Source organism: Melospiza georgiana, chromosome 15 (genome assembly GCF_028018845.1).
Source record: "Melospiza georgiana isolate bMelGeo1 chromosome 15, bMelGeo1.pri, whole genome shotgun sequence".
In the NCBI taxonomy this organism is placed as follows: domain Eukaryota; kingdom Metazoa; phylum Chordata; class Aves; order Passeriformes; family Passerellidae; genus Melospiza; species Melospiza georgiana.
In genome coordinates this window covers 3,700,610-3,726,515 of record NC_080444.1, presented here as the reverse complement: position 1 = coordinate 3,726,515, position 25,906 = coordinate 3,700,610, and the positions used below count along the sequence as shown (strand labels likewise).

The following is a 25,906-nucleotide window of genomic DNA, read 5'->3' as shown; positions in this document are numbered from 1 at the left end:
CCAGCTATGTGACCACCAGCTCTGCAGGGTGTTGCCAAGCCATGCCTCGGCCACCCGGCCCCACAAAACCTGCAATGTCACCAGCACAAGCTGCTCTCTTGATGAGCAAACACTGCACACCACAAAGGTGCTGCTGCTATCACAGCCACCTACAAGCAGCTGCTGCAGGGGTTCTTTTGGAAGAGCAAATGTGATGAAAAGAAACTCTGATTTCATCTCTGCCACGTCTCAAACTCGTGGCTTCCAAAAAACAGTCGTGTTCAGCAGAGAAATTCTGCAACCACGCTTTGCTCTCGGTGTCAGCATTTCCCTGCACCCCCTCCAGCCTCACAGGTGTTACACACCAGGCCATGGTGCTGGGAGGTGGATCTTGGCAGCCCTACCAAGTCAGCCTCAAACTCACAGGAGGGAGAAGCTGCTGATGCTCCTGATCCATGACCCTTCTGCTGATCCCCCCCGAGCATCTTGGAGGGGAGATGCCACATTCCCCTTCCCAGGACCAAACATCACTGAGATGATGGAGAGGGTGAGCTCCAGGATGGAATGTGAGGTGTTCAGAAGGAAAACCTGATCCCCCACCACCTTGGGTATCGGACCACATCACCCCATCCAGCTCTGGCACTGCAGCTCTGCTGCTGCCTCTGCAGCCCTGTGCCAACACCCTGCCCTGCAAGGAATCCCTGCTCAGTCTCAGGAATGCCTGCAGGTAAAGATGTGAAATGTGAGTAAAGAAAGCAGTTTGTGCAGAAAAGTAATGACCCCTTTGGGATCTTCCCAGTTTATACACGATTACATCAAGCAGCTAAAATGAACGAGTGCTTGGCAGAGAGGGGAGGTGGAGAATCCATGGGGGTAAAGCTTTGCAGCTCCCAGGAGCAGTAAAGGATGCAAAGCAGAGCTGACATTTGAGGATGCAGATGATCCTCCAGTTTATGTGTGTCAGGACATCTGCTGCTGTGACCTCACACAGCCAAAACTTCCCCTGTCTTCACCTACAGCTGAGCATAGCACAGAGTAACTCCCTGAGCTGAGCCACACACAGGGAATTCCACTCCTCCACGCCAATTTATAGCAAATTCAGGATTTCAGCAACTATTATTTATCACCAGGGCTCCCTGCTAACCGTCACCACATTGGTGAGAAGTTATTCCAAATGAGTTTCCAAATTAGCAGCTCTGAATTCGTTTCTTTTATGTTGGTTTCAGTTTATGAGGGATGTCAGACAATCACAGGATCCCACTCAGGGTAAATTACCTGGGGATTTTATGCATGATCATTCTGCTAAGCTGCAAAGGCAGCGAGCTCTGCATGCTGCTCACAGTGCCTCAAGCACCAGGGAGGATGAGCCCAACTGCTTCCAAAGGATGATCAGGTTGGAAAGGTGATTAAAACACCTTGCAAGGATGGATGAGGCTTCCCCGTGCAGATTAGAGCATGCCCAAGCCACATACCCCTCTCCCACATCCTGAAATATAATTCCCCTCTCCCTGAGTTTATCATTACTGAATGAGAGAGGAAACAAGGATGTGCTCTCCTTCTGCCTGATTTTATTCTCTGAGACAAGAGCTTTTCCACTGAGCAGAAAGCAAACTGGGGCTTGTTTAGTTGAGAAGTGAAGGAATAGCAGGTCTTGACTCCGCAGATTTCTGGCAACAGCTACGCCTTGGAAAAACAGTTGTGTTGGCAGGAAAGTGAAAGACTCGTGTCTGCTGGAGCAGCCTTTGGCCTCTGTGGATGTGTCTCCTGATCCCAGGCAGATGGAGCACGCCTCTTACCCCGCTGCACTCCGGTGATTCCTGCTCCAGCATCCTTGTGCCGAGCCAGAGCAGCCCCAGCAATGGGGCAGGAGGCAAAGGCAGCAGTTCCCACCAAGGGGGCTGGAACAGGAGCTCCTGCACAGGCAGCAGGGTCAGAGGTGTCAAGGTGTGACCGTGTCCACAGGGGTCTCAGGCTGAGGGAAGAGATGAGGATCTGACTCCGTGTTACAGAAGGCTTGATTTATTATTTTATGGTATATATTACATTAAAACTATACTAAAAGAATAGAAGAAAAGGTTTCATCAGAAGGCTGGCTAAGCTAAGAATAGAAAGGAATGATAACAAAGGCTCTGTCTCAGACTGTCCATCCAAGCCAGCTGACTGTGATTGGCCATTAATTACAAACATCCAAGATGGGCCAATCACAGACGCACCTGTTGCATTCCACAGCAGCAGATAACCATTGTTTACATTTTGTTTCTGAGGCCTCTCAGGAGGAAGAATCCTAAGGAAAGGATTTTTCATGAAAAGATGTCTGCGACCTCAAGGAGCGTCACTTCTCCTTGCAGAGCTGGAGGAACAGAAGGTCCAGAAGGACCAGCCGAGGAGCAGCTCCTCCATCACACAGTGGCCCCAGTGAAAGGTTTCTCAGGGTGCAGGTGGCCCCATGCACCAGCCTGAGGCTGTTTTAAGCTGGAGTCTGAAGGACAAGGGCTGCATGATGAGCTGAGAGGCAAGGCAGAGACACAGGGCAGAAAGACAGGTGACACAGGCCAAAATAAAATTGTCCCTGGCCATGCCCAAAGCTGTAGAAGGACCTCAGTACATGGGAGGAAAGAAGCAGCTGTTTGCTCTTCTTGCGAAGTTTTCTGGCTGGAATCCAGTTTATCCCATGCAGAACTCCCCTTTGAAGTGAGCATGGATTTAGCCTCCAAAAGAGGAATGACAGAACTGGAGGAGCTCTGCAGTCCTGCTTCTCCCCAGGGCACCAGGGACAGGAGGGAATGTAACAAACTGTGTAGGCTGGCTTTTCCAAAACCACAGTGGTGTTTGGACAAGAGATTTGGCCTTTCTATTTCCCTCTCTTTTTTTTTTTCTTTTTTTCCCTCTTTCCTTTATTTCTTTTTTTTTTTAGGGCACATGGCCAAATTAAAAAAACAGTTCTGACCAGCTGCCTTTGGCCTTGTGTTACCAATCCTTCCCTAATGATTCTTCTGGGAACCACAAGCCCCAAGTCCTACACAACTCTCATGCTCTCTTTCTGCCCTGCAACATGGACAGAGCTGATTTTCACATCCAATTTTCCAGCTTGGAAATGAAGTTGCACAAAAAAGGGCAAGTGATGTTTCTTTCCAATCCCCCCCAGGTTCAAAGTCAGGTCAGGGCAAAGCTTGTGAAGGACCAGAGCAGAACGACTGCCAAACTGCAGCTCTGAACATCACTCAGGACAGGGTGGTGCCCCCAGAAATAGAAGACCTCTGGATAAAAACAAAGGAGCCATTGGGACCATTTCTCATCTTAATCCTCAGGAGCAAGGACTTTCCAATCTTGGGGACCCTCTCCCACCTCTGTGCAGCTGCTGGGCCCCTTGGTGCCAGCCCAGGGCTGTGCTGCTGGCTGCCCTCCTGATGGATCCATGCATCCCTGTCTAAGTACAAAACCAGCTGGGTGGTGAGTCTGGGGACTGGTACACGGAGATGGCTTGAAGTCTCCTCCAGTGGCTTTGCACCTTTGATCTCTGGAATGTGTGTTTCAAGCCCAGAAAGGGCTTTTGTGCTGGCCAAGGAAATAACTCCTTAAAAGGACAGAGAGAGAGAGCTGGCAAGGGATGGGGCAAAAGGATTGTGCTGCAAAGGAAAAAGGCAGCCTACCCCTATGTCTTGAAATGCCCAAGACATAGTGAGAATTGGCAAAGGTCAGCCTGAATTGGCTCTTGCAGAGGATGACAAGAAAAATAACAAGAGAAGGTTTAGCTGTATAGATCAGAGTAAAAAAAGGAGAGGGGAAATGGGGCTGATGTACAAAGGATGGAGAATAGATTAAAGTTAGCCCAAGTGTGGTCCAAAACTAATGCATCCTCTACGTAACACCATGTCATTATGCAGATGGCACAAAAATAGCAGGAGTGAGGAGATGGACATGGAAATGTCACATCCCTCCAGATGGACGGAGGACAGCGAGTTCACACCATGGGTACAGCTGGTTCCTGTCCCCCCACACTCAACACCTGGCACTGAAACCTGCCATGGAAACATTCACCAAGCTTGGAGAAAGGAGAACAGAAAACACAGCACCTCAGCTAAGGAGAGGGGAAAATGCCAGTCTCCCAGCTACAGCCGGTGAAGGTGCTCCATGCCACAAGCCAGGCACAGAGCAAAGTCCAAGAAGGATTTGGAGCTACCAGACTGTTTTCCATTGCTCCAAGGGTGGCAGCCAGCCTGATAAGATATAAGTGATAAGATATAGATATATTCCTCCATAAATGAGAGGAATGGAGATCTAATCTACCTCACCTGCAGCAGAGTGTTTGCTGGAGCACCTTGGAACTTGGTCCCGACAGCGCGGGGGAACGGGGACCTGTCCATGGGCTTGGTGGCAGCTCAGCTCAGCTCTGGGCTGCCAGGGCCTTGGCAGCCTCTGGGGCAAGCTTGGGACACATTTTTATGGATGGTCCTGCCCCAGACCAGGAGTGGGATCCCAGCACTCGTGGGTGTGAAATGTCCCAGGCAAATGGAGATTCAGAAGCAGAGATCTTGGAGCATCACTGTGGCTTCACAACTTGTTTCAGTGCCAGCCAAAAAAAACTTCAGGAACATCTCGTTCCCTTCAGCTCCTGCCTGCCTGTAGCACACATGTAAGGACTAATTCTCCTGCCCATGACTGAAGCACTGGAGCTGCCATCTGATTTCCAGACATTTCTAGGAAAACATGCAGCTCTGTGAGCAGAGAGCAGAGCCTGCGCCGTGCCTAATCAGCTATGCTAATCTACTGCTGCCACGCAGAGCCTGCACAAGGAGCTCCCAGCCTCCTGCTGCACAGCCCAGCAGCACTGCTTTGTTTATTTGCAGCGATTTACCTTCAGATTGATCACCCTCTTTCCAAGAAGTTGGCGTCCCCCAGCAGGAATTGCCCCCCTGCACCTCCCGGTGGCTTTGGAGATGGATGGGAAGTGGGCTGGATCCAGGAGGGCCGCAGGGGAGTGCTGCAACAACCACGGCTCTAACTCAATTTCTACCCATTTTCTGCTTTGCCTTCACTTCATTATAGATTATTATTTTCTAAACTGAGGCAGAGTCGATTCTGCTTCCAACTGAATTGCCCACAGGCTGGCTCCTCTCCTCCACCCAGCTGATACAATCCTTACAGCCAGTTCCTTCTCGACGGACCAGCAGCCTTCAGGGAGCAATGCCTCATTTGGGGAGAGTCCTTCATCTTTTAAGGAAAACAGCATTTAATTTCCAGTTGTTACTGGCTGTTTCATGCAGCTTTTCCACTGGATAAGAAACGGCATCCATATACAAACTTAAAAGATAGTAATTCCCAGCTTGAATTGGGATGAAAAGTCGGGAACCTCAATGTATTTTGCAGACAAGGTGTCCAGAGCAATGATAGAAAGGGTCATTTCCCATTTCCTGCTATTTTTACAGCCCTACCTACTTGTTATGCTGCAGATGAGCACTTATGTCTAAATAAGTTGTTTCAAAGCAAAAACTGAACCATTCTCCTTTGAGAAGTGTCAATGCAAGACTTCACAAAGATTTCTAAACATAGATACTTCAAAAGAACAAGTGCAATAAGGAGACTGGTCAAAACGTATCCTCCTTGGCACAGACTGGCAGCTTTGAAGAATTCATGTTTTCTGATGGGAAGATGCTAAATGGAAAATATTCTGTGTTCCCTGGGCAGGCTCCTGCTCTGCAGCAGCCCCAGCTCACCCACACAGGGCGATCCCATCCCAGCACAGAGCTGGGAGGTCACTGCCTGTGGGAGGACAGCCTGACAGCCTTTCCCAGGCTCTTTTCCATTTCCTTCACTACCTGCCTTGCAGTTTGGGTGCACACAGCTTGGGACAAGGGCAGTGCAGCATTCTCCAGGATTCTCTAGGACTTGGCTCGAGCACCTGGCCAGGAGCCCTTGACGTTACCCCATCCCTTGTCCCATCCCCTCTATAACCTAAACTAAAAGGGTCTTCCCACCCTCCTGCAAGGCTGTAAAGGTCACTTTGGGTTCCCTCAAACCCCATTCTCTGCCTGCCCTCAGAAATCCCACACTGCACCCGTGGGAGCCCTGGGCAGGGAATTGGCCCTGGGCAGAAATCAGTGGTGGAGACATTCCTGCCTTTCCTCAGCAAGTCCAGCTAAATCCCACTAAAACATTTCTGAGCGTATTTGTAATGGTCTGAGCAGTTCTAGAGCACACCCTGCACACTCCAGCCGGGTTTTGGGGGGAGTGTGCTCTTCTGAGAGAGCTGTTTCCTATTTTTGTCAGCACATTGAACACAGCCTCTAAATTAAAATCTTCTATTTCCAGACTATTTTGATCAACGCTGCTTCCTTCAGTTTAAAAGATACAATAAGAATAGATGAGCTCTTACAAATTAAAAGCCTCTCTTGCTTAACAAATTGTCTCTTTGTAATAATTAATTATCTGGAGAGAGATTCCTGCCCTACGCTTTTGGCCTCATTCCAGGCTGTGTAAGGGGTGAAAAAAAAAAGAGTTTGGTGTTTTTTGCCTCGCAATGCTGGCTCTCACTGCTCCTGCACAAGGCAGGACCAGTCCAGAGGTGAGCCCATCCTGAGCACAGCATGGCTGTCACCAAGTGCCTGTCACAAGCCTCAGCTTGTGGTTTGCAGGGGAAGGCTCCAGGCACATTTCACTGCCTGCCTTAATTTTTATTTTTTTTTTTAATAGATGATCATCATTAGACAGCAGATCAATGATGGTTCCTTGAAGCTCATGGTACAGGAGGTTGTGGAGATGTGAAGGCAGTGCAAGGACATGGGGGTGGCTGCTGCTAGCATGCCTCCTGCCAGGCTCCAACCCCTGATGACCTCAGGACTTTGTCCAACCTACACTTCCTGAGGAAATTCCTTCCAGTGCAAGACTATCCTTATGATGAATAAGCCTAAATTAATCTTAGATTTTGCACTCTAAGCCCCTGGCTGCTGCTTCTCTCAGGGGTACAGAGCTCCTACTTACTTTCCCTGTGGTGAAACTGGAAATGTCAGCAGGTTGCGACACTGCTCTGTCAAAATCCCATCAGTCTTTTCTCGGGGGAACTGTTCTGCAGGCCTGCACCACGTGTGCTGCTCACCCTCAGAGCTTTTCAGCCTCCATCAAGAGGATGGGCACTGTGGGCTTTGCTCATCCTGGTAGATGCTCCAGGTCCTCAGGAGACAGGGGGGAAGGCTGGTGCCAGGTAGAATCCAGCCTGGGGCTGTGAGAATTCCCACCTGCAGCAGAGGACATTCCCACAGTGGTTCAGGGCAGAGAGACCCTCTGCTGCTTTAACCCTGTCCTACCTGACTTGCAGCTGCAGCATCCCACAGCACAGCCCCAGTTCTGACAAAGTTACCAGCAGTGGGACAGGAGATGGAGGTGGCACAGACAAACACCTTGCTGGTGCTGTGCAGCCACCAGTGCCCAGCTCCTCATCTCATCTGCAGCACCTCAGCTCTCCTCAGCCACACCAGTGCCCAGCTCCCCATCTCACCCGGGGCATCTCAACTCTGCTCAGCCACACCAGTGTCCAGCTCCTCGTCTCATCTCAACTCTGCTCAGCCACACCAGTGTCCAGCTCCTCGTCTCATCTCAGCCCTGCTTAGCCACACCAGTGCCCAGCTCCCCATCTCACCCGGGGCATCTCAACCCTGCTCAGTCACACCAGAGTCCAGCTCCTCATCTCACCTGCAGCACCTCAGCTCTCCTCAGCCACACCAGTGTTCAGCTCCTCATCTCATCTCAGCCCTGCTCAGCCACACCAGAGTCCAGCTCCTCATCTCACCTGGAGCACCTCAGCCCTGCTCAGCCACACCAGTGCCCAGCTATTCATCTCAGCCCTGCTGTGGCTTCCCAGCCCCTCTGCAGCCTCGGTCCCTGCAGGGCTCCCCTGTGCCCCGTCTGCTGGTGCTGGCAGCTCAGCAGGGCACAGCAGGGTCCCTGCCCAGGGTGGCAGCTGGTGGCCAGCAGCCTGCCTGGGCAGAGCCTGCAGCCAGCTCCCTGCCCCGTGCTCTTTGCCAGCCCCACACGCTCCCGCTGCAGGAGAGCGTTTTGCTAATCCCTCCATCCCTGCCCCGTGCCCAGCAGCACAGCCTCCTGCCAGCTCTGCAGGGAAAGGCTTTGGAAGCACCTGGGGCTCCAGCAAGGAATGCTTCCCTTCGAAGTGGCCAGGGCAGGAGCCACCTTCCAGCCCTGAGGGCTCCTAAACCACCCAAACAGCCTCAGAACAGGCCCTTGTGTACACAGAACAGATTTAACTCTGCCCAAGCTGGAACCAAACAGTGCATTCTCTCAAAAATTGGCTGATCTTCCTGACAGAGGGCCAGGAATGCTGGGAGGGGTCTGAGAGGGGTAAAGTGTGGAGCATTCCATTGTCCCACCCTGCTCCTGGACACCTCAGCCTCCTCCACACACACAGAGCAACAGATCTGCACAAGCCCAGAAAATTAACCACAGGTTATTGCCCAGGCCACAGCCTCAGTGGTGTTTGGACGAGGATTAAATATTTATCTGGAAAACAAGGATGTACACAATAGAATTCAGCAGGATTAGTGATAAAGCCCACGAAGATCCACTCCTGGGAGCCAGAACAAGTTGCTCCCTTTCAAGGGAAGCCCTGTGCCCCCAGGGTGGATCACCCCACCTCCTGCCAAGGCTCCTGCTCCCCTCCTGCCTTGTGGTTTGGAGGAATTACTGTCACCTCCTCCCACGGACCTCAGCTGATCCTTTTCTCCTTATAGTGCACCAGAGAGATAAAACCCCAGTGCTGGTGTCCACAAATTGCTCCTCCCTGGCATGGTTTAATCTAGGAACAGTTCTGTTTCTCCTCTGTGAGAAGAAAACCCTCCTTGACCCTGGACACACTGGAAAACGTGAGTCTTCACCTCCCTGAAGGAACTCTGTAGCAGTGTGGAGCCAGCAGCACTCTCTAGTACTCATTAGAGCTTGGAGAGCTTTGTGTTACACAAACAGACCGACAACCTGGAAATAAACCTCTAACATCCTCTCCCTGCACACAGAGAAGCTTAATATATATGTCACAGCCTGTGCCTATAGTCTGACACTCTATCACAGCAGATGGGATCCTGCTAAGCATCCTTGGGATCAGCACTGCAGAAAACAAAAGGGTGGGAAAGGCCCCAGCACCCTCTTTCTTTTCCATTACACACATCTCATACAGGAAAGGTGCCTTTGGACAGAGATGTTCCTGCAACAGCCAGGGTTTATGGCATGCCAGAAATAGAAATGCAAGCAGGATGTTGCACTGGAGCTCAGCCACCTCAGCAAGGGTCTCCCACTGCCCTGGGGAGCTGCCCAGCCTGCAGGCAGGAGAAATTCCTTGCACACCCCCAGATGTTTAACAAGTCCTTTCCCTGTAATATTCATTTCCCACAGTGGCTTACACAGTCCCTGCCAGGGAATATCAGAGATTTCTGTCATTAATTATCCATTTGTCCAGGATAGGATTTAACTGGAAATTATTTGTTTAAAAAGGAGAAAAGTATATTAGTACATCGAGGAGGTCTCTGTCCTTTATTTGCATCATTTGCATCGTGTATATAATTCACTGGAAATTGAAGTATTCAGATTATTTGAATAAGTTACTGGCCTCTGCCTGCCAGCCAGGAAGTTCAGCAGCCTGTGGTGGGGTCAGTACCTTTCCATGGCTTCTTACTTTTGATTTTTTTCCAGAGGAAACAACTCAGCACCAGTCTATTTCCTAATCCACACTATTCTACCAGAGTCCACACAAATGTCTCTAAAACCCAAGGGGACAAATCACCAACTCCTCTCAGCCTGCACTGCCTAAGGAGCTGCTCTGCATCCAGATGCTTTGTTTTCTACGAATTTTCTACCCTCCTTACCCCTCCTCCTTTGGCTTTTCCCATCTCAGCTCATGCTGGGGAGAGCAGCACAGAGCTGCCCCTCTGAGCCCTTCTCGGAGCTGAGCTGCCTCCTGTGATTTCCCAAGCTGGCTGCTACCTTCCAAGCATATCTTCACCATCTGAGGCTTTTCAGGAGCTCTTGTCTTTGCCAAATCTCACGTTCCTGGAGTTCCAAACTTTCCCTGACTTCTCTTGCACTTTCCCATCTGCCAGCATTGCAGCCTTTAACAACTGCTGCTTACCCACATGTACACACAGAATGTCAGAGACCTCTGGCTATTTCCTGACTCATTACTCACTCCTTGGCTCTGCACAGCCCACTTAGGGAATTTTGGAGTTTCTGAGTGTCCCTGGTTGCTGCCTGCCCCGTGCAGCCCAGCCAGCCTGGTTGAGGCGGCCCTGTGGCAGGTTATCCATCAGGTCTGAGGAGTTTCCAGTGCCTCCTTCCTTTTCAGAGCATCCCAACAATGATGTTTTCCAGCCACAGGCTCTGCAGGTATCACATCAGCCACTTCCCAGGGTGCAGAGGCACAGAGCACAGCAGTCCATGCCACCAGGAATGCCCGTGCACGCTTTCAGCTCAATTCAAGCTGCCTTCCCACACTCCTTGCACAACCCACGCAGGCTGCACACTTTCCAGAGAACTCACATGGAGGGTTTGACCCCACACAGCCCCACAGAGGCTCCACAGCCATTGCACAGGGTCAGGGTTCGAGGCTCTCCTGTGCTCAAGGCTTTGCAGAAGTGGTGGGTTTCCCTATGACCCAGATACCCCTGCAAATCTGAAGCTGCTCCGCCACTGCATCCCAAAATTCACCCTCAGATTTCTGCAGAGGCTTTGGGAAGATGGAACGTGCTGAACTCAGAGCCTGCCTCATGGACAGCAGGGGCCTTTTGTTGAGAGGGATTAGTGCAAGGGGGCTGGAAAGGGAATCCTGCCCCAAAACCCAGAGCACTTTGTCCATCCACGGCCCTTCCCACCCTGAGATTTCCTGATGAAGGATCCCTCGTAGAGCAGAGCCAAGTGAGGGGCCCTGCAATAAATCAACACCCCAGAGACTTGGGCTGACGCAGACATTCCTGAGCAGATTTAATTCTTGTTTGTGAGGAGGGATCCCTCCACATCCATGCTCTGCACACCCCAGCCACTAGAGAAGCATCTGGCAGCCAGTCCACGGCTCAGCTACCCCACACACATCACAGGGCTGCGGATCAGCAAGAAAACCCTCTGGTTCCAGCAGATCATAAGCTTATTAAAGATAGATTTGTGCTTTGGTCTGCAGAGATAAACAGATCAAAGGCATTTTGGTCTGTGTGCCAGTGCTGCTGTGTCCCCGTTTGGCAGAGAGGGAGGCTGGGATGTGCTCCCCATTCCCAGTGCAGGGCATTGGGGGAGCAGCAGGGAGTGTGCCCAGGGCCACATGCAGACTGTAATAAGCCCATTCTTGGCTGTCTGCATGGAGAACTTGGAGGCAGCTCCCTCCCAGGACTCCCTGGGCTGCTCTCCCCGGCCCTGCAGAGCCAGGGGTGGCCAAGCTTCGCTGGGATCTGCTCTGCTCAGGAGGAACAGCTAAAAGGGGAAACAGCTCCTCGCACAGCTGGCCCAGCAGCTGATATTTGCATCATGCTTTGAGACCCGCAGATGAAAGGTTTGAGAGACACGAAAGGCTGTCACTGCCTGTTTGTCATTTTGTGGTTCCTCCCTGCTATCGCACGCAAAGCAGACACCCTTTAGGAGAGGTGAGAGCAGCTTGAGGGAAAGATGAAACAGGGGAGGCTTTTCCTGCCACATCCCCTTGCACACGGAGCACATCTGCACCCCAGAGCTGGCTGGGCTCCAGCTGCCTCCACCCATTTTACAGTCACCCCACCTTTGTTCTTATCTGTCCCCAGTTCAACACAGGAGCCACCCCTGATGTCCCTCCAGGCTCAGCTGTGCTTGTCTCAGGGGGTTCTTATGAATTGCAAAGCCAAAAATTGGGCGTGAGTGACAGCATCAGGGCTCCCTGGAAGAGGCAAGAGTGTGCCTGCAGAAGAGAGCCGGGAGGGAGGGAGGGAACCGTGGCACATGGCAAGCCAGCAGCAAGGGCCCTGAAACTCCAGGTGAGCGAGGAAGGTGATGGTGTCACTCAAGAAAGCAGCACAGGAGGCAGCAGGATCCCACCCCCGTCTCCGTGCCAGGCGCTGCTCGGCGGAGCCCGGCACGCCGGAGCTGGGCTCGCTCTGAGCAGTTCAAATTTGCCGGATGATAACCTCGGTGTCTGAGCTCGCACTCTGGTCCCACCCACTTCAGATCTGACTCATGTTGCAGTCACCGCTGCCCGGGTATTGGTACGAGAGCAGGAGAGAGGCTGGTTCGAGAGGAGGGAGCGAGGAGGAGGAGGAGAGGAGCGAGGCAGCGCCGCTCGCTGCCGCCTTGGCGCCCCAGCCGCAGCCCCGGGGCAGCCCTGAAGCCTCCCGCACGCCCAGGGGCTCTGAGAAAGCAGCGCCTTCCCCAGGTAATGCTTTTCCTTACTTCTTGCTGAGTTGTTACGCTGCTAAAATACTTTTTCGGTGAGATCCAGGAGGGTTGGTGGGTCCCTGCTGAGTGGGATCCTGCACTGGGACGGCTGGGTCAGGTGAGAGGGTGACACTTGTCAGGTGCTGGTGCCATCAGCATCCTGTGGTGGCTGAGGGCAGGCCAGTTTGGGGACTTTGTTGGCTGTTGCTGGTGGGGACAGCTGGATCCGAGAACACCAGGGGAAGGACAGGGGTGCAGTGTGCCCAGGGCAGAGCCCTGCACATCTGTGGGGTGCAGCCTCTCTGCCCAAGCAGCCTCCCCACGGGGCTGCTGCTGATTTCTCACCCTGACCTGCCCGAGCCTTTTCCCTGGGCACTCCAGCCCTTCCATCGAGCCCTGCACGCCCTGGGGGGATCTGCTGCTGCCCCATCCCAGGGCATGGCCAGAGCTGTGGCTCAGGACAGCCCCGGGCTGGGCTGCAGCACAGGAGGGCTGGGCAGCCCCAGGGGTGCACAGTGCTCGCTGTTCCTGTCCAGAATCAGCTTCAGCAGGAGCTGAATCCCAGAAACTCAGGCAGCTCCAAGCACACCCCTGAGCCCGACTCCTCTGTTTTCAGTTTCACCTTTCCAGGACACTGTCTGCCGAGCAAACTTTCAAAATGCTGACTGCTCTGTGCATTTCCACATTCCTCTTCACATTTCCTGATTTCAGGGGCCCTGAGCAGCTTCTTACCCACAGAGCCCCTTTCCTCCTGGGGAAGCATGACGGAGGGCTGGTGGCAGTGATGGGAATTTTGTCTTGGCTCCCCCAGCTCCTCTGCTCATGCCAGAGGCAATAATTGCAGCTTTAATCGGACATCACACTGGGATAGGACAGAGAGAGCACCAAACTCTGGAAAAGCCCAAAGAACAGGGACAGAAGCATCTGGGGATGCAGCCAGGCAAGACACCAGTGTCCCCTCGAGTTTGTCCTCTCCCACATTGCCTTCAAGTCCTACCTGTGACAAATTTGCTGCTGTCCCATCAGGCTTATGGGCCTGGCAGGGGATCAAGAAGCCCATTCCCAGCGTAGGAATTCTGCAATTCCCACCATCAAACCTCAGGCATCCTGTCTCAAATCAGAAGAATCCCCCACACTCCGTCCCGTCTCTCAGCTGAAATAGCTCTCCCAGCATGCCCAGATGTTTAATCTCAGGCGGGAGTTGAATATAGTTCTAGAAAAAGCCATATTGCTCTACTGTGAGCTCTGCATGGCCAGGGAAATGCACTTTGCTCCCAAGTGCAAAGAGCTTTTTCTGCCTGCTCTTTTCTCAGAAAGAAGCTATCATGGGAGGCAGAGGAACATTTCAGGTCTGCAAGGGCACAGCCCTCCTGTCCCTAGGACAGAGCTAAAAGGCTTCATGTGGAGCTTCTCCTGAGATCCCAGCCACCTCTGTCCTTTCCAGAAGTGGGAAATGCTTCCCCCAAAGAGAGGCTGCCACATTCAGGCACCTCCTGAGTGCTCCTCTCCACTCGTGTCTGCTCATGGTGCTGATGTACCCGGGCTTTTAACAGGTTCAAAACAAACCTGTTATGCCAGGAGTAGAAGCACAGGAAGGGAGAGCAGCCAATGCATTCCCTGCCAGAGCCAGCACTGCATCCCATTAATCTTACTGCAAAAGTGCACCAAGTGCTGGAATTAATGATATTGGAGGAAAGGACGCTGAGAGATGGGGAGGAGGAATAAAAAAGTAAAATGCAACAGAAATTTCCCATTAATAAATCACAGCCCCCTCCCCAAAGGAGATAAATGCCATTTTAAAGAGGAAAACAGCAGATCAAATGCAACACGGACTGCAACAGAGCAGAAAATATCTGTTCAGGCAAGAGAAAGCAGAAATTACTATGAGAATTGTAAAGAGGATAATGGGGAGACGATAGGATATTACAGCGGAAAGATCATTAATGCACCAGAGAAGGCTATTAACAGAGTTCCTTAAAGATCAGCCTAGAGGTAAATTTTATTTAATGGTTTTCATTAGTGATCTTGGCTCTGAAAATTAGCGCTTCTTTAAGAGAAATGTACTGGTGAGAAACTTGTGAAAAGTTCTGCCCTGGACAAGGGACTAAGTACTAGAGGAGAACCAGAGGATCTGTAGATTAACAGAAACACATCAGGCTGGCACAGGCTCACATGCTTAGCAAAAAGCAAAAACTGCTACTCTAAGCAGCTGAAAACACCATAGGAAAAATATCTGACTTTTGGGGAACCCCAGGATGAGTGCAACAACAAATGCAACCTGACAAATCTTCACAGCAGAGATAGTGTCAATCAGAGCACCAGTGCCATGGAAAAGGCATGAGAAAGATGACCCAGAAGCTGTGCCCTGCTCTGGTTCCTTCAGTGTCAGGAGGGTGATTTTGAACCTCAAACAGGTCCAGGCTGTGATAATGAGGATAATCAGGTAAATGTAAAAGCTGCCTGGTGAGACAGGGCTGGGAAGGTATCATTTATTCCGGCTGTTGCTGGAAAGACTGCCATGGGAAACAGCTGCTCCACTCATACATCGAGGAGGAAATCAGCTCACTCTGCCAAAACACAACAGGAGCAGAGGACACAGGTAGTGAAGGTGGCTGTGAGTGACCTGGGCACAAAGCCAGGCGCACATGTGGAGTCACAGAGAGCCAATGCTCCAGGAGAGAGCTCTGAGCTGGATGCACGGTCTGTGTCCTGCTGGCAGTGAGCTGACAGCCCCCCAGCTGTACCAGCCCCCCAGTCTGCTTTTCCTGCAAAGCCATGTCCCGAGGCAATGCTCTCCTGGGGGAGTGTTTCCATGAGATAATTTGGCTGGGGGATATGGGAAGGTGCCCCTCACCTCCACCACAGTTAGGGTTGCAGCATCACACATCCGAGCTGACAGGAGGCAGGTCCTGCCCCATTCCATGGAGGAACATCCCAAGGGTTTGCAGGCAGCTGAGCCCTGCAGAGTCCCAGCTCTACCTGAGCTCCTCTGCAGGGATGGGGACACCTCTGTCCCCTTGCAAGTGGCCATTCCTTGCCCTGAGCTAACCTGAAAAAGAAATAAGAAGCAAAGCTCCTCCTGGGCACATCAGCAGGGAGGGCTGCACCAGGAGCTGAATGAGCTGAGGTTCCCAGAGCTGGGTCCCACCAGCAGAGCCCACGTGAGCTGGGAGAGCCAGAGGCAGGAGCAGGTTGTTGGTGTGTGGTGAAGCAGCCACGTAGGAGGCTGCCGTCCACCCACAGCATTTTCTAAGTGTGCTACTCCCCCTATAATTTAATCTGCCATTTCCACATGTTGGGAGCAATGAAAGCACATCCCTTTCACTTGGAAATACCCTTCTGTGGGAACAACCTGTTCTCCTCGCTGCCATCAGTGGGCAGGCAGCACTCAGCTTGTTCCACACTCCTTTTGTGAGTGAACAAAGAGCTTTCCATGGCAAGAGCCTGTGCTGCAGCTGGAGGTGAGGAACTGCTCCACACGCTGCTGCTGCCGTGGCTGAAAGCATCGCATCCCTCTCCAACAGCCTCAATCCCAGCACCCAAACTCAGAGGGCTCCCTGTCTGCCAAGGAGTTTGCTCTGCTCAGCAAAGGCTGCCCATGGGCTGCTTCGTGCCTTGTTTGCTTTCCATGCCTTTAGAAGCAGCAGGGCTGTGGGAGTCACCTCTAATCTCAGTGGTCCAGTCCCAATCTCTCCCCTGTATGGCTCCTGGCAATCAGGGGTTGTTTACTCATGCAGTCTCCCTCGTGTACTCCCTCCTGTGGCCCTCATGCCTTCAGACTTCAATCAGAGACATAAATCATCTAAGGAATATTTCAACCTGCACCACAGGTGTTATCTTGTTGATGCAGAGGGAGTTTAAAATCTCACCTTTGTCCTCTGACAAGGCTGGATCTTTTCCTTTCCTGAAGTTTCTTCTGATTGCTCCATCTCTGCAGCCTGCTGCAGCTCTGCCTTCCCGCACAATCCCAGGCACCACCAGGGAGGCTTCACTGCTGTTCCATGGGTGCAGAGACCTGCAGAGCTGGGTGCTGCACCACCCACAGGGACCAACACATTGAGGAGGATGGGGAGACCCCTCAAACCATCTGGGAGACCACAGCTCAGACACAGGCAGGTCCATGAGGGTCAGCAAGTCAGTCCAGCTCCTCAGCCCATTCCCAGCCCTCTTTCTTGTCCCTGCACTGCCTCAATTCCCCTTTAGGTATCTTCCCAACAGGGATATTGCTTCCAATCAAGGACCCAAGGAACCTTTGAGTCTAGTAGTGGCAGGGTCTTGCAGATCACCATAACCAGCAGTTCATTGTAAATTAGAGCGGTTTGCTCTGTTGTTTCTTCCCTGGCAACACGTAGCGTTTTGTTATTTGTATCCAGACAGAAAACAGCCAGAAAAAGCCACTCTGCAAGGGATATTCTCCTTCCCTCCCAGGACCCAGAGCAGAGCGGGGATTTCCCACACAGGTCACAGGAGCTGCTGTGATTTGTGATGGCAGGATGGCTGCTGAAAAGCTTAGACACAAGGACAAAGTTTAATGAGATTGGCAGCTGCAGCCAAGATTCAGAAATTACATAGTTGTGACTAATTTTGCTGAATTGCATAAGAACTGCTATCTCAGGAAAATTGTTTCCTCAGATCCTCCTCGTTCTCACGTTTATTGTAAGCCTATAGGAAGATGACAATTTTAAAATCCCTGCTCTTCTCTCAACATCCCTCCATTCCATGGGCACCCCTAGGGCTGGGAGAGCCCAGCTGGCAGATACACAAGTGCCTGGCTGCCAAAGGACTTTCCAATTTGGGTATAAGTGGGCTGGAGCAGCCAGGGAGGTACAGACACCCTGCTTCTGGAGGGGTTTGAGGGGAAGCTCAGAGGGTCTTTGCCCACTGCAGCTCTGACTTGATGCTTTTGGAGAATCACAGAATGGCTTGGAAGGCATCTTACAGATTTCATTCCACCTCTCTGCCAAGGACAGGGAAACCTGCTGCAACACCAGGCTGCTCAGAGCCTCATCCAGCCTAGACTTGAACAGTTCCAGGGATGGGGCAGCCACAGCTTCTCTGAGCAATCTGTGCCAGGGTCTCACCAGACACTTTCTTTTGCAGGCTGTCTTTGGGAGGTGGCAAAGCTCTGTCCCTGCTGGAGCATTGCTGATCACTCTCACCAACCAAACATGCAGAGGGCATGAGAGCCCACAGGACTTGACTCAGTCATCACTCAGAGGAAAGGAGAAGGCAAGAAAGGAAAAGAAGCAGTTGAGATCCACCAGCAGCTGCCACAGGGCATCAGCTCCGGCACTGAGCTCCCAGAGAGGGCCAACAGCACAAATGAGTTGCAGTGCCACATCTTTCCTAGACCATGTCATTCCCAGCACACAAGGCTGAACGTGTAAAGTGACTCTGCAATGTTCTCCAAGGTCCCTGTAGAACAAGGGTCACTTTGGGAAGGGCTCTAGGCCTGCCTGGTCCAGGCTCACTCCAGGCAGCTTCGGAGCTGATGAGAGCAGGACTGCTCCATCCTTGCAGTGACACCATGGATCCATGTTACAACCACACAAGCTCTCAAAAAAGCATGGACCCCCGCATGCAGCTGCTGGTCGGGTTCTCTCTGGGCATCCTCATCGTGATCACTCTCTGTGGTAACATCATCGTCTGCCTGGCCGTCACCCTGGACCGGCGGCTGCGGAGCGTGACCAACCGCATCGTCGTCTCCCTGGCCATCACAGACCTGCTGCTGGGGCTGCTGGTGCTGCCCTTCTCTGCTTACTACGAGCTCACCAAGGAGTGGCCCTTTGGCAGCGTTCTGTGCAACATCTACACCAGCCTGGACGTCATGCTGTGCACGGCCTCCATCCTCAACCTCCTCATGATCAGCCTGGATCGCTACTTCGCCGTCACCACCCCGCTCCGCTACGGCCAGGTGGTCACTCCCTCGCGGGTGGCTGTGGGCTTGGCTGTCATCTGGACTGTTTCACTGATGGTCTCCTTCCTACCCATCCACCTGGGCTGGAACACCAAGGGGACAGCGGTGCAGAACACAAGCACCACCTGCAGCAAGGAGTGCACGCTGGGAGTGAACCTTGAGTACGGGTTGGTGGACAGCTTGCTCACCTTCTACATCCCTCTGGTCATCATGTGCATCACCTACTACAGGATACTCAGGATAGCCAGGGAGCAAGCCAAGAGGATAAACCACACGTGGGGCAACGCGCCCATGTCCCCCATGGTGAAGGAGCACAAAGCCACTGTGACGCTGGCAGTGGTGCTGGGAGCCTTCATCGTCTGCTGGTTCCCCTACTTCACCCTCTTCACCTACCGGGGCGTGTCAGGGGACAGCCAGGTCAAAGGCACACTCACGTCCATTGTGCTCTGGCTGGGCTATGCCAACTCAGCCCTGAACCCCATCCTCTATGGGACACTCAACAAGGATTTCCGAGTGGCCTACCAGAACTTGCTGCACTGCTGCAGGACGGGATACCCCAGGAACTCCCACCTGCCTCCACTGCAGGAGGCCCAACCCAGGGGCAGGGAGGGCCAGGGCAGGCAGGAGGGCAAACCCTTGAAGCTGGAGGTGAGGAACGAGAAGGGGACTCTGCTCACTGATGGAGCCCTCAAGAGGTAAGAGCCTTCCTACACTAGAGTTTGATGGTAGGTCTGGCCCCAGAGAGGAAGGCAGACGTGGGGACCCCACATTGTCCATGGACTTTTAAGCAACAAAGTGATGCCCCAGCTGGAGATCCTTGCCCAGGCAACTCCTAAGTTCAGCCACTCAGAAATTCCTCACCACCCATAAGAACCCAGCTTGCATCCCCTCCATGGTGGCAGCACAACTCCAGGTACTCCAACTTCCCACCAGGCTGGGCCTCCCCTGGAATTGCCACCATTCTCAGGGAGCACAAAATGTCCCCTAGCTTTGCTGGGTAATGGGGACAGTTGCCATCACAATTTGCTGTCCAGAATGGGGTGAAGCTTTTAGCTGGGGCTGCTCCCCAAAATCAGCCGTGTCCCTGTGAGGAGCAGACAGCAAATTCTGGGCACAGAACAGAGCTTCAGGGCCCACGAAAGGTGACAGAAGGGTAGACAGGAATTAGTGCTGGGGCACAGTCAGAGCACCAGCAGCAGGCTGGGAGTCCCTGCAGGAGCCAAGGTCTGGGTTCCCAGCTCCCTGCAGAGCAGCTCAGCCACTTCCCTTCCCATCCGAGCCACACACCCTCAGCATTTCAGCCACCAGTTTCCATCAGCAGTGAATTCAGCCAACAGCAAGTTCCATTCCCATCTCTGGAAAGGAGCGGGAATAGCCCAAATTAGGCTGTCAGATGCTTTTAGAAATACAAATGCCCATGTAAAGTTAGAGCAAAAAAAATCCCTCAGTGCCACCTCAAGCGTGTTACGAGGGTCAGCCCCAGCAAAGGGTGTGATGAGGGAGCAGGATGGGAGCCAAGTGGGCAAGTTCTGTGCCAGGCTGTCTCCTCAGCCCCCTCCCTGGGCACCCACATCCTCTCACTGCCTCGCTCCAAGGTGTTCGCCCAGCCAAGCACAAGGAGAACGGAGAGGCAGGCTGTCAATCTGCTGCTCCTGAGATAATCTAACCTCTAAGCAGCGCCTGATAAGCAGCCCAGAAACTTTCCATCCATAGATAAGGAGTCCTTTGATTCCCTGTTCCCAGCGTGGCAGCAGAGAAGCCGCGCTCGCTCGCTCTCCCGGCACGTGCCCTTGATCCTGCCCCAGAAAGAGTCTTAAGCCACCAAAAGGAGAACTCAGGGAGGTGAACCAAAGTTCAGAGCCATCCAAAAGGCTGATCCAGCATCCTGCCTCCCCCAGGGCACCAATGTGACTGTACCCAAGGGAGGGGTGCAGAAAAAGAGGTACAGAGGGATGGATTAACAGGAACAAATACAAGAATGCAGCTCCTGGGGCTGCCTTTTTCCATTTCCAAGGAATTAATGAGGAGCCCAAAGTTACAGCGTTTGGCAAATTGTAGGTTGCGTATAAAAACATATGGAAAACGTGTCTAAGGTGGTGGGGGTGTTTCTGCAAACATACAGAGACAAAGAGAGCTCTCCTGTTTACTCACACAAGTGCAGCCCCTGGGCAAACCAGGAGCTCTGTGCTGAGGCTCTGCAGCTGAGCCAGGAGAGCTCAGGGGGAACAGGCTGTTGGGACTTCCCTGCACAGCCAAGAGAGAACAGAGTACAAATGTCGGTGTCTTCTCAAAATGCTGACTTACACAAAGGGACAATAATGACTTGGAGGGAGATCAAAGGGGAAGGAAAATGGGTTTCTGTTCCTCAGGCAGAGGGCAGGGCCACTGATTTCCTGGCTTTTACCCTCGCAGCTTTTCCGGGTAGAAGAGATTCTTCCCCTGGTTCCCCACAGGAAACACTCAAGCAAGGGGAAGTTCCCTGACCTTTCTAAATCCAGTGAACTCCACCCCATCCTCCACAGTATCACCACTGTGGTTTCCACTCACAATCAGATAAGAGCTGCTCAAGCACCTGCTTTTACTTTCTCTCCTTCTCCTCATAGCCCTCTCACCTGACAGCAATCCTGCACCAATGATCCTATGTGGCCCCTTCCAGCCCTTTTTTCCATAGTCAGATACACCAAGATCTGCTGTTGGCAGATGATCAGGATCAGCTAATGCCACACAAGACAGGTGAGCACAGGATTTACCTGTTCACCAAAAGCCTGGCAGCCAATTTCACCCACAGCACAAACCAAGCTGGTTCCTCTCTGCAGTCTTCAGAGTCATCTGCCCTGAACACGTTAACAGGAAAAGACCAACATAAATCATTCCAAAAACTCATAACCCCCCCAGACAGGAACACCCAGAGCTCAGAAGAGCTCTGCTCAGAGAAGCTCCGTGGGATCATTCAAGGGAAAACAGAATTTTGAACTGTTGCCCTTAATAACAATGTTCTTTTCAGTTATGAGGCATAGGGAAAAGACTAACAAACAAGAGTGGAAATACTGGAGCACTGCAGCAGTCTCAAGGGTCACTCAGAGCCTCAGTCAGGAGCAGGCCAGGGAATCAAAAGCCACAGAACAGCTGGGGGCTGGAGGGCACTTCCATCAGTGAGGACCAGGTAGGGCTGAGAGTACAGGACCAAGCAGAGATGCAAGGGGAACTCAGCTGCTCCCATTTCCACACCAGGCAACTCACACAAAACCAGTAAAGAAAACCAAAGGACCTCAGGAACCTGTTTCAGTGCAGTGGGACAGGGCTCTGAAGAGACCCCATGTTTGGCTTGCTCTGTAGGCTCTGAGACCAGACCCTGTTGTTCAGAGAGATTAAAATCCCATGAGAAGAAGCATTCAGCGCTAACTGGATGTGCTAGGGAAGAAAACTCTGGAGCTGAATGAGTGGCTGTGATCCATTCTTGCATGCCATCTGTGCTTAGAGCAGCATAGGACAGGACCATGGCCACAATATATGGGCAAAGGAAAAGCCAGTTCCCACTGGAAAGGGTCCCTGTCCTGGTCACAACACACCTGCCCCAGCTGCCAGCCTCAGGCAGACACTGCCTGGTGCTCCACAGCTCCTTCCAGGCTCAAGCAGGCTGGCCCTGACAGACTGCACTGTTCTTTCTCTCTCTTCATGTGCAATTGAACCTTTCCAGCACTGGAGCTTTCCTGTGAGTCTCAGCCAGCCCGCTGCCCTAGGATCCACATCTCCCAGCCTTCAACTCCTGGCTGCCCTCTTCCAAAATCCTGTGTGAGGTTGAAAGGACAACACTCAGCTTTCCTCAGCACAAAACTCGACAGCAGAGGCGAGAGCTGCAGGGTGAGTACAAGGCCACGGTCCCTGGGTGAAAATGAGGGAGCTCTCCCTGCTGTGGCACCCACTGCCATTTCCCTGGGGCAGGCATCCCTTCCTGATGGGTCCTGGTGCAAAGGGTGATACCATCCGAGATGAATCCTCACTCCTTTATCCAGCACTGGCTGCTCTCAAACCAAGTCCCAAGCCCCAGAGAGCTGGGCCCCCCTCTGTGGCTCCCCTGGAGTTTTGGGATTATAGAATCAGCCTGAAAGATGCTGCATCCTGCCTGCTCTTCATGCACTGCAGAGGCAGCTGCATTCAGACCATGAATTTCCAGCACACTTCATTTTCATGCAAGCCCTCATCCCCAGAAATTGCCAGCAGCTTTGGCGGAGATGCTGGCAGGGCTCCCGAGGTGAAGAGCTGATGCTGCACCAGGCGCTGCTGCTCTCTCCAAGTGGTGCTGGGCTGGAGGCCACAACTGCCATGCATGGGGATGCCTCTCAGCTCCAGAGAGCCACTTTGTGCAGCCCTTCTCAGGAAGAGTCAGGCAAGGTCACCCTGACCTCCACGTGCTCTCCCCTCCAACGCTGCATGCTGATAACCTGGGCTCTCCATATTGACTGCGCCCTGAGGGGGAAATAATCACCCATGTGCTGAAAGCTGGGCACACTTTGTCCCTGCTGCACCCTGAGCACTTCTAACCTCAGCCAAGGTCACAGCAATAGCAGGAGCTATGTGTCCACACACAGAGCAGGGGTGCACCATAAACCTGCACTGCTCAGAGGTACCCCCTGTGAATCAGCCTGGAAATGCCATTGCCCATCAGCAGGAGGAGGAACAGAGGATTTGGAGGCTGCAGATGCTGCTCTTTGGGCAGGAGGCATCACTGCTGCCCTGCAGCAGGAGCAGAGTGAACCCTCCAGTCTGGAAACCACAAAGCACAAAGTGAAGGCCCCCAGGGCAGGCACAGCACAGACACAAGGCAGAGTCATCTCTGCTGCTGTCACTGCCCAGCAGCAGGGGCAGAGGAGACACCAATTCCAGCTCTTCTGCTTCATGCTTCCTGTCCCTGTGCATATGTTCTAAGACAGATGTAGTTTCTGTGAGGTAAAAGCAAAATGCCAGCCATCCCCTGAGAGGATGCTGATCTAATCAGCAGAATGAAGCAGAGGTCTGGGGGAGAGGTTTGCAGGAGATCTGAGGTCTTGGTGTGACCACAGATTTCCTCTCTGCACCATGGGGGTGGGGACAGGAAATACCACCTCATACAGGACACCCAACCAAAGAGCTCCTGACCAAAAAATTCCCAGACCCACAGCAGGGAGAGGGGCCATGGGAGAAGCAGCACCCAGGAGCAGAGCACTGCCAGCTCCAGGACATCAACTTTTGTCAGGCTACAAATCTGACAACTCAGCCCTGCTGCTGCTAGCTGGCCTGAGGGACAGGAAGAGCAGGCAGAGAAAGCCACAAAGCAGAGTGATATTGCTCAGAGGGGCATTGGGTGGCAGGTCTCGGGTGATGCAGGCCTGCTCAGCTCTACCCGAGTGCCAGCACTCAGCATTTAGCGGGGGATGCTGAGAGCATCCTCACATCACAGTCCCTCCCTGGGTGCTGAGGGCAGCACCCCTTACCCTGGGGAGCAGGAGAGGTGGGGGGAAAATGGACCCATCTGCATCTTGTAAAGTCACTGATCACCCTCTGTGCTCCCCTGCAGGATCCCTGCTCTGGCACATGGCATCACTCCATCCCCAAGCTCTGCTGGAGAGGCCTCTGCTGCCCAGGTTACTTCCCAGGAGGGTGCTGGGTTAGAAGAGCCCTCAGAGGAGCTGCAGAAGAACATCTGCCCATGCTGTGGGCAGTGACACTTTCAGCATGAAGAGATGCCTGGGGAGCTGGGTCAGGAAGCAGCGCGTGCCTTGGCAGGGCTGGGAGTGCCCTCTCCAGAGCCCTGGCAGTGGCTCAGGCTGCAGGGGAAGGGGCTGTTGAGGTTGTGGTGCCAGGCAGACCAGCCTAGGGTGGAGAAAGACAACACAGGCACCACTTCCCTGGTGTCCTGGGGGTGTACCCACCCCTCAGAGGGGCAGGGCCCTGGCAGATGGGGTGGCATGGCAGGAGGGCTCAGCGTGGTGGATGCTGCAGCCACGAGTGCTGGATGCCTGTGCACAGCTCATCCCAGGCCCTCAGCATCCACCCTGGGGCAGGGCTGCTCCCATCCCTGGGGCTGTCCTTACAGCACAGCCCCTGTCCCAGCCCTACTGCCAGGCAAAGAGAAGCCCTGGAGCCTGCTGGGGAGGCTCTGCCCTCCTGAGAAGCTCAACATGAAGGCACCCAAAAGAGAAGAATTTGCACAGACTTGGGGCAGAAACAATCAGTGGTATAAAAAAAAAATCTATTTAAGACAGAAAGAAAATGAGATGCTTGATTTCTGTGGGTGTACTTTGTCCTGGGAAGAGCCTCCCTGCCCTGCTCCATCCTGCTGTCCCATCCCTATCCCTCTGCTGGGACAGAACCTGGACACGCAGCACAAACACCCAAAACAGAGCCACAGCCACCCTGGGCAAGGCTGGCACCCCCCAGAGCACATCTTGCCCTGTGGGACCAACCAGGTGAGATCCCTCCTGGTCCCTGAGCTGATGGAGCAGGGGACACTTTGCAGGCATGGAGCAGCCCCAGCCACACCAAGGGTGTGACCCATTGTCACCAGCCACGGCAGGGCTGGGCTCCCCAACCTGGCACAGCACACCCCAATTGTCACTATAGGACACTCAAGGCGAAGAAAAGGGAAAGTTTATTTTCTGGCTCCAACATTTATAGTTTTCCAAAAGTGACAGTGGATTAGAGGGTGAAAGTGCCACCTCATCCAATGACACTGGACAAACCAACCAACAGTCCATCAAATTTCCTCCTGCTCCATAAAAGGATGCACAACAGTAAGTTATTTACAGAAGGTGTGTGAGAAAGTTTGCTACAAGAATGTAAACATCAGAAGGCTTAGAATATCTTAAAAGAGGGTGACACCCAATCACTCCCCCAACTCCTCAACACCCCCCAAGCCACCCCAGCACTGGGTGTCACCATCATCTGCCACTGGTACCTCCATGAGTGCCACCCCTCACCACTCATTAGGGGTTACAGAGAGCAAGTGGCTCCCAAAGAGCAAGGAAAGCCGAGAGGGGGGAGCGTTGCAGCCCCCCCAGCACAGCCAGATCCCACCAAACATCAGCAGGCAAGGAAACCTCCCCAGCACAGCAATGCCCTGCCAGGCAGGGTCCCCTCATGGTCCTCCCTCCTGTGGCCTTGGGGTGAGGAGCAATGCAACTCCTGGGCTGAGCCCCCGGAGCAGATGGAGAAATTGCCTGATCAGCAGCTCTGCAGAGCAGCAGGAGCCGGGTCCCTGCACAGGGGGAGCTTTTCCCTTTTCCTCCCCAAACAAACCCAGCAGGAGCAGCCCAGGAGCATCCACGCTGTGCTCCAGCTCCGGGAGGAACTGGCAAACACACACCCAAACCCCTGCCACCTATGATAACAATTAGAGGCTTATCTAATTGCAAAAATAATTGCAATTGAAGTGTTTAATTACCATACTAAGCAGGAAGAGCCGTTTCCTACTGTTCCAGTAGCACTCCCGATCCATCAAACAAGGTTTGGGGCTTGTTTGGGTGCTGGGCTTTTGGGGTGGTTTTTTTTTTTTTTTTGGTTTTCTTTTTTTGATTATTAGATTGCAGCCCCAGGGGATGAAGAGATTTGCTAATTAGGGTCTTGGAGAACAGCTACCAATTCACAAAC

General features: G+C 52.9%; 1 protein-coding gene across 1 annotated transcript; it reads left to right on the top strand.

Moving 5' to 3' along the window:
* The first annotated feature begins 12,249 nt into the window (after nucleotides 1–12,249).
* On the top strand, nucleotides 12,250–24,461 carry HRH2 (histamine receptor H2). Its single transcript, XM_058035018.1, has 4 exons — nucleotides 12,250–12,361; nucleotides 17,464–18,975; nucleotides 21,978–22,141; nucleotides 23,835–24,461. Exons 2-3 carry the CDS (start codon nucleotides 17,855–17,857, stop codon nucleotides 21,994–21,996), a joined length of 1,140 nt encoding a protein of 379 aa, XP_057891001.1. The 5' UTR covers nucleotides 12,250–12,361; nucleotides 17,464–17,854; the 3' UTR covers nucleotides 21,997–22,141; nucleotides 23,835–24,461.
* The last annotated feature ends 1,445 nt before the right edge of the window (nucleotides 24,462–25,906 follow it).

Coding starts and splice junctions, on each gene's coding strand:
- HRH2 (XM_058035018.1), top strand. CDS start 17,855: ATGAGAGCAGGACTGCTCCATCCTTGCAGTGACACCATGGATCCATGT.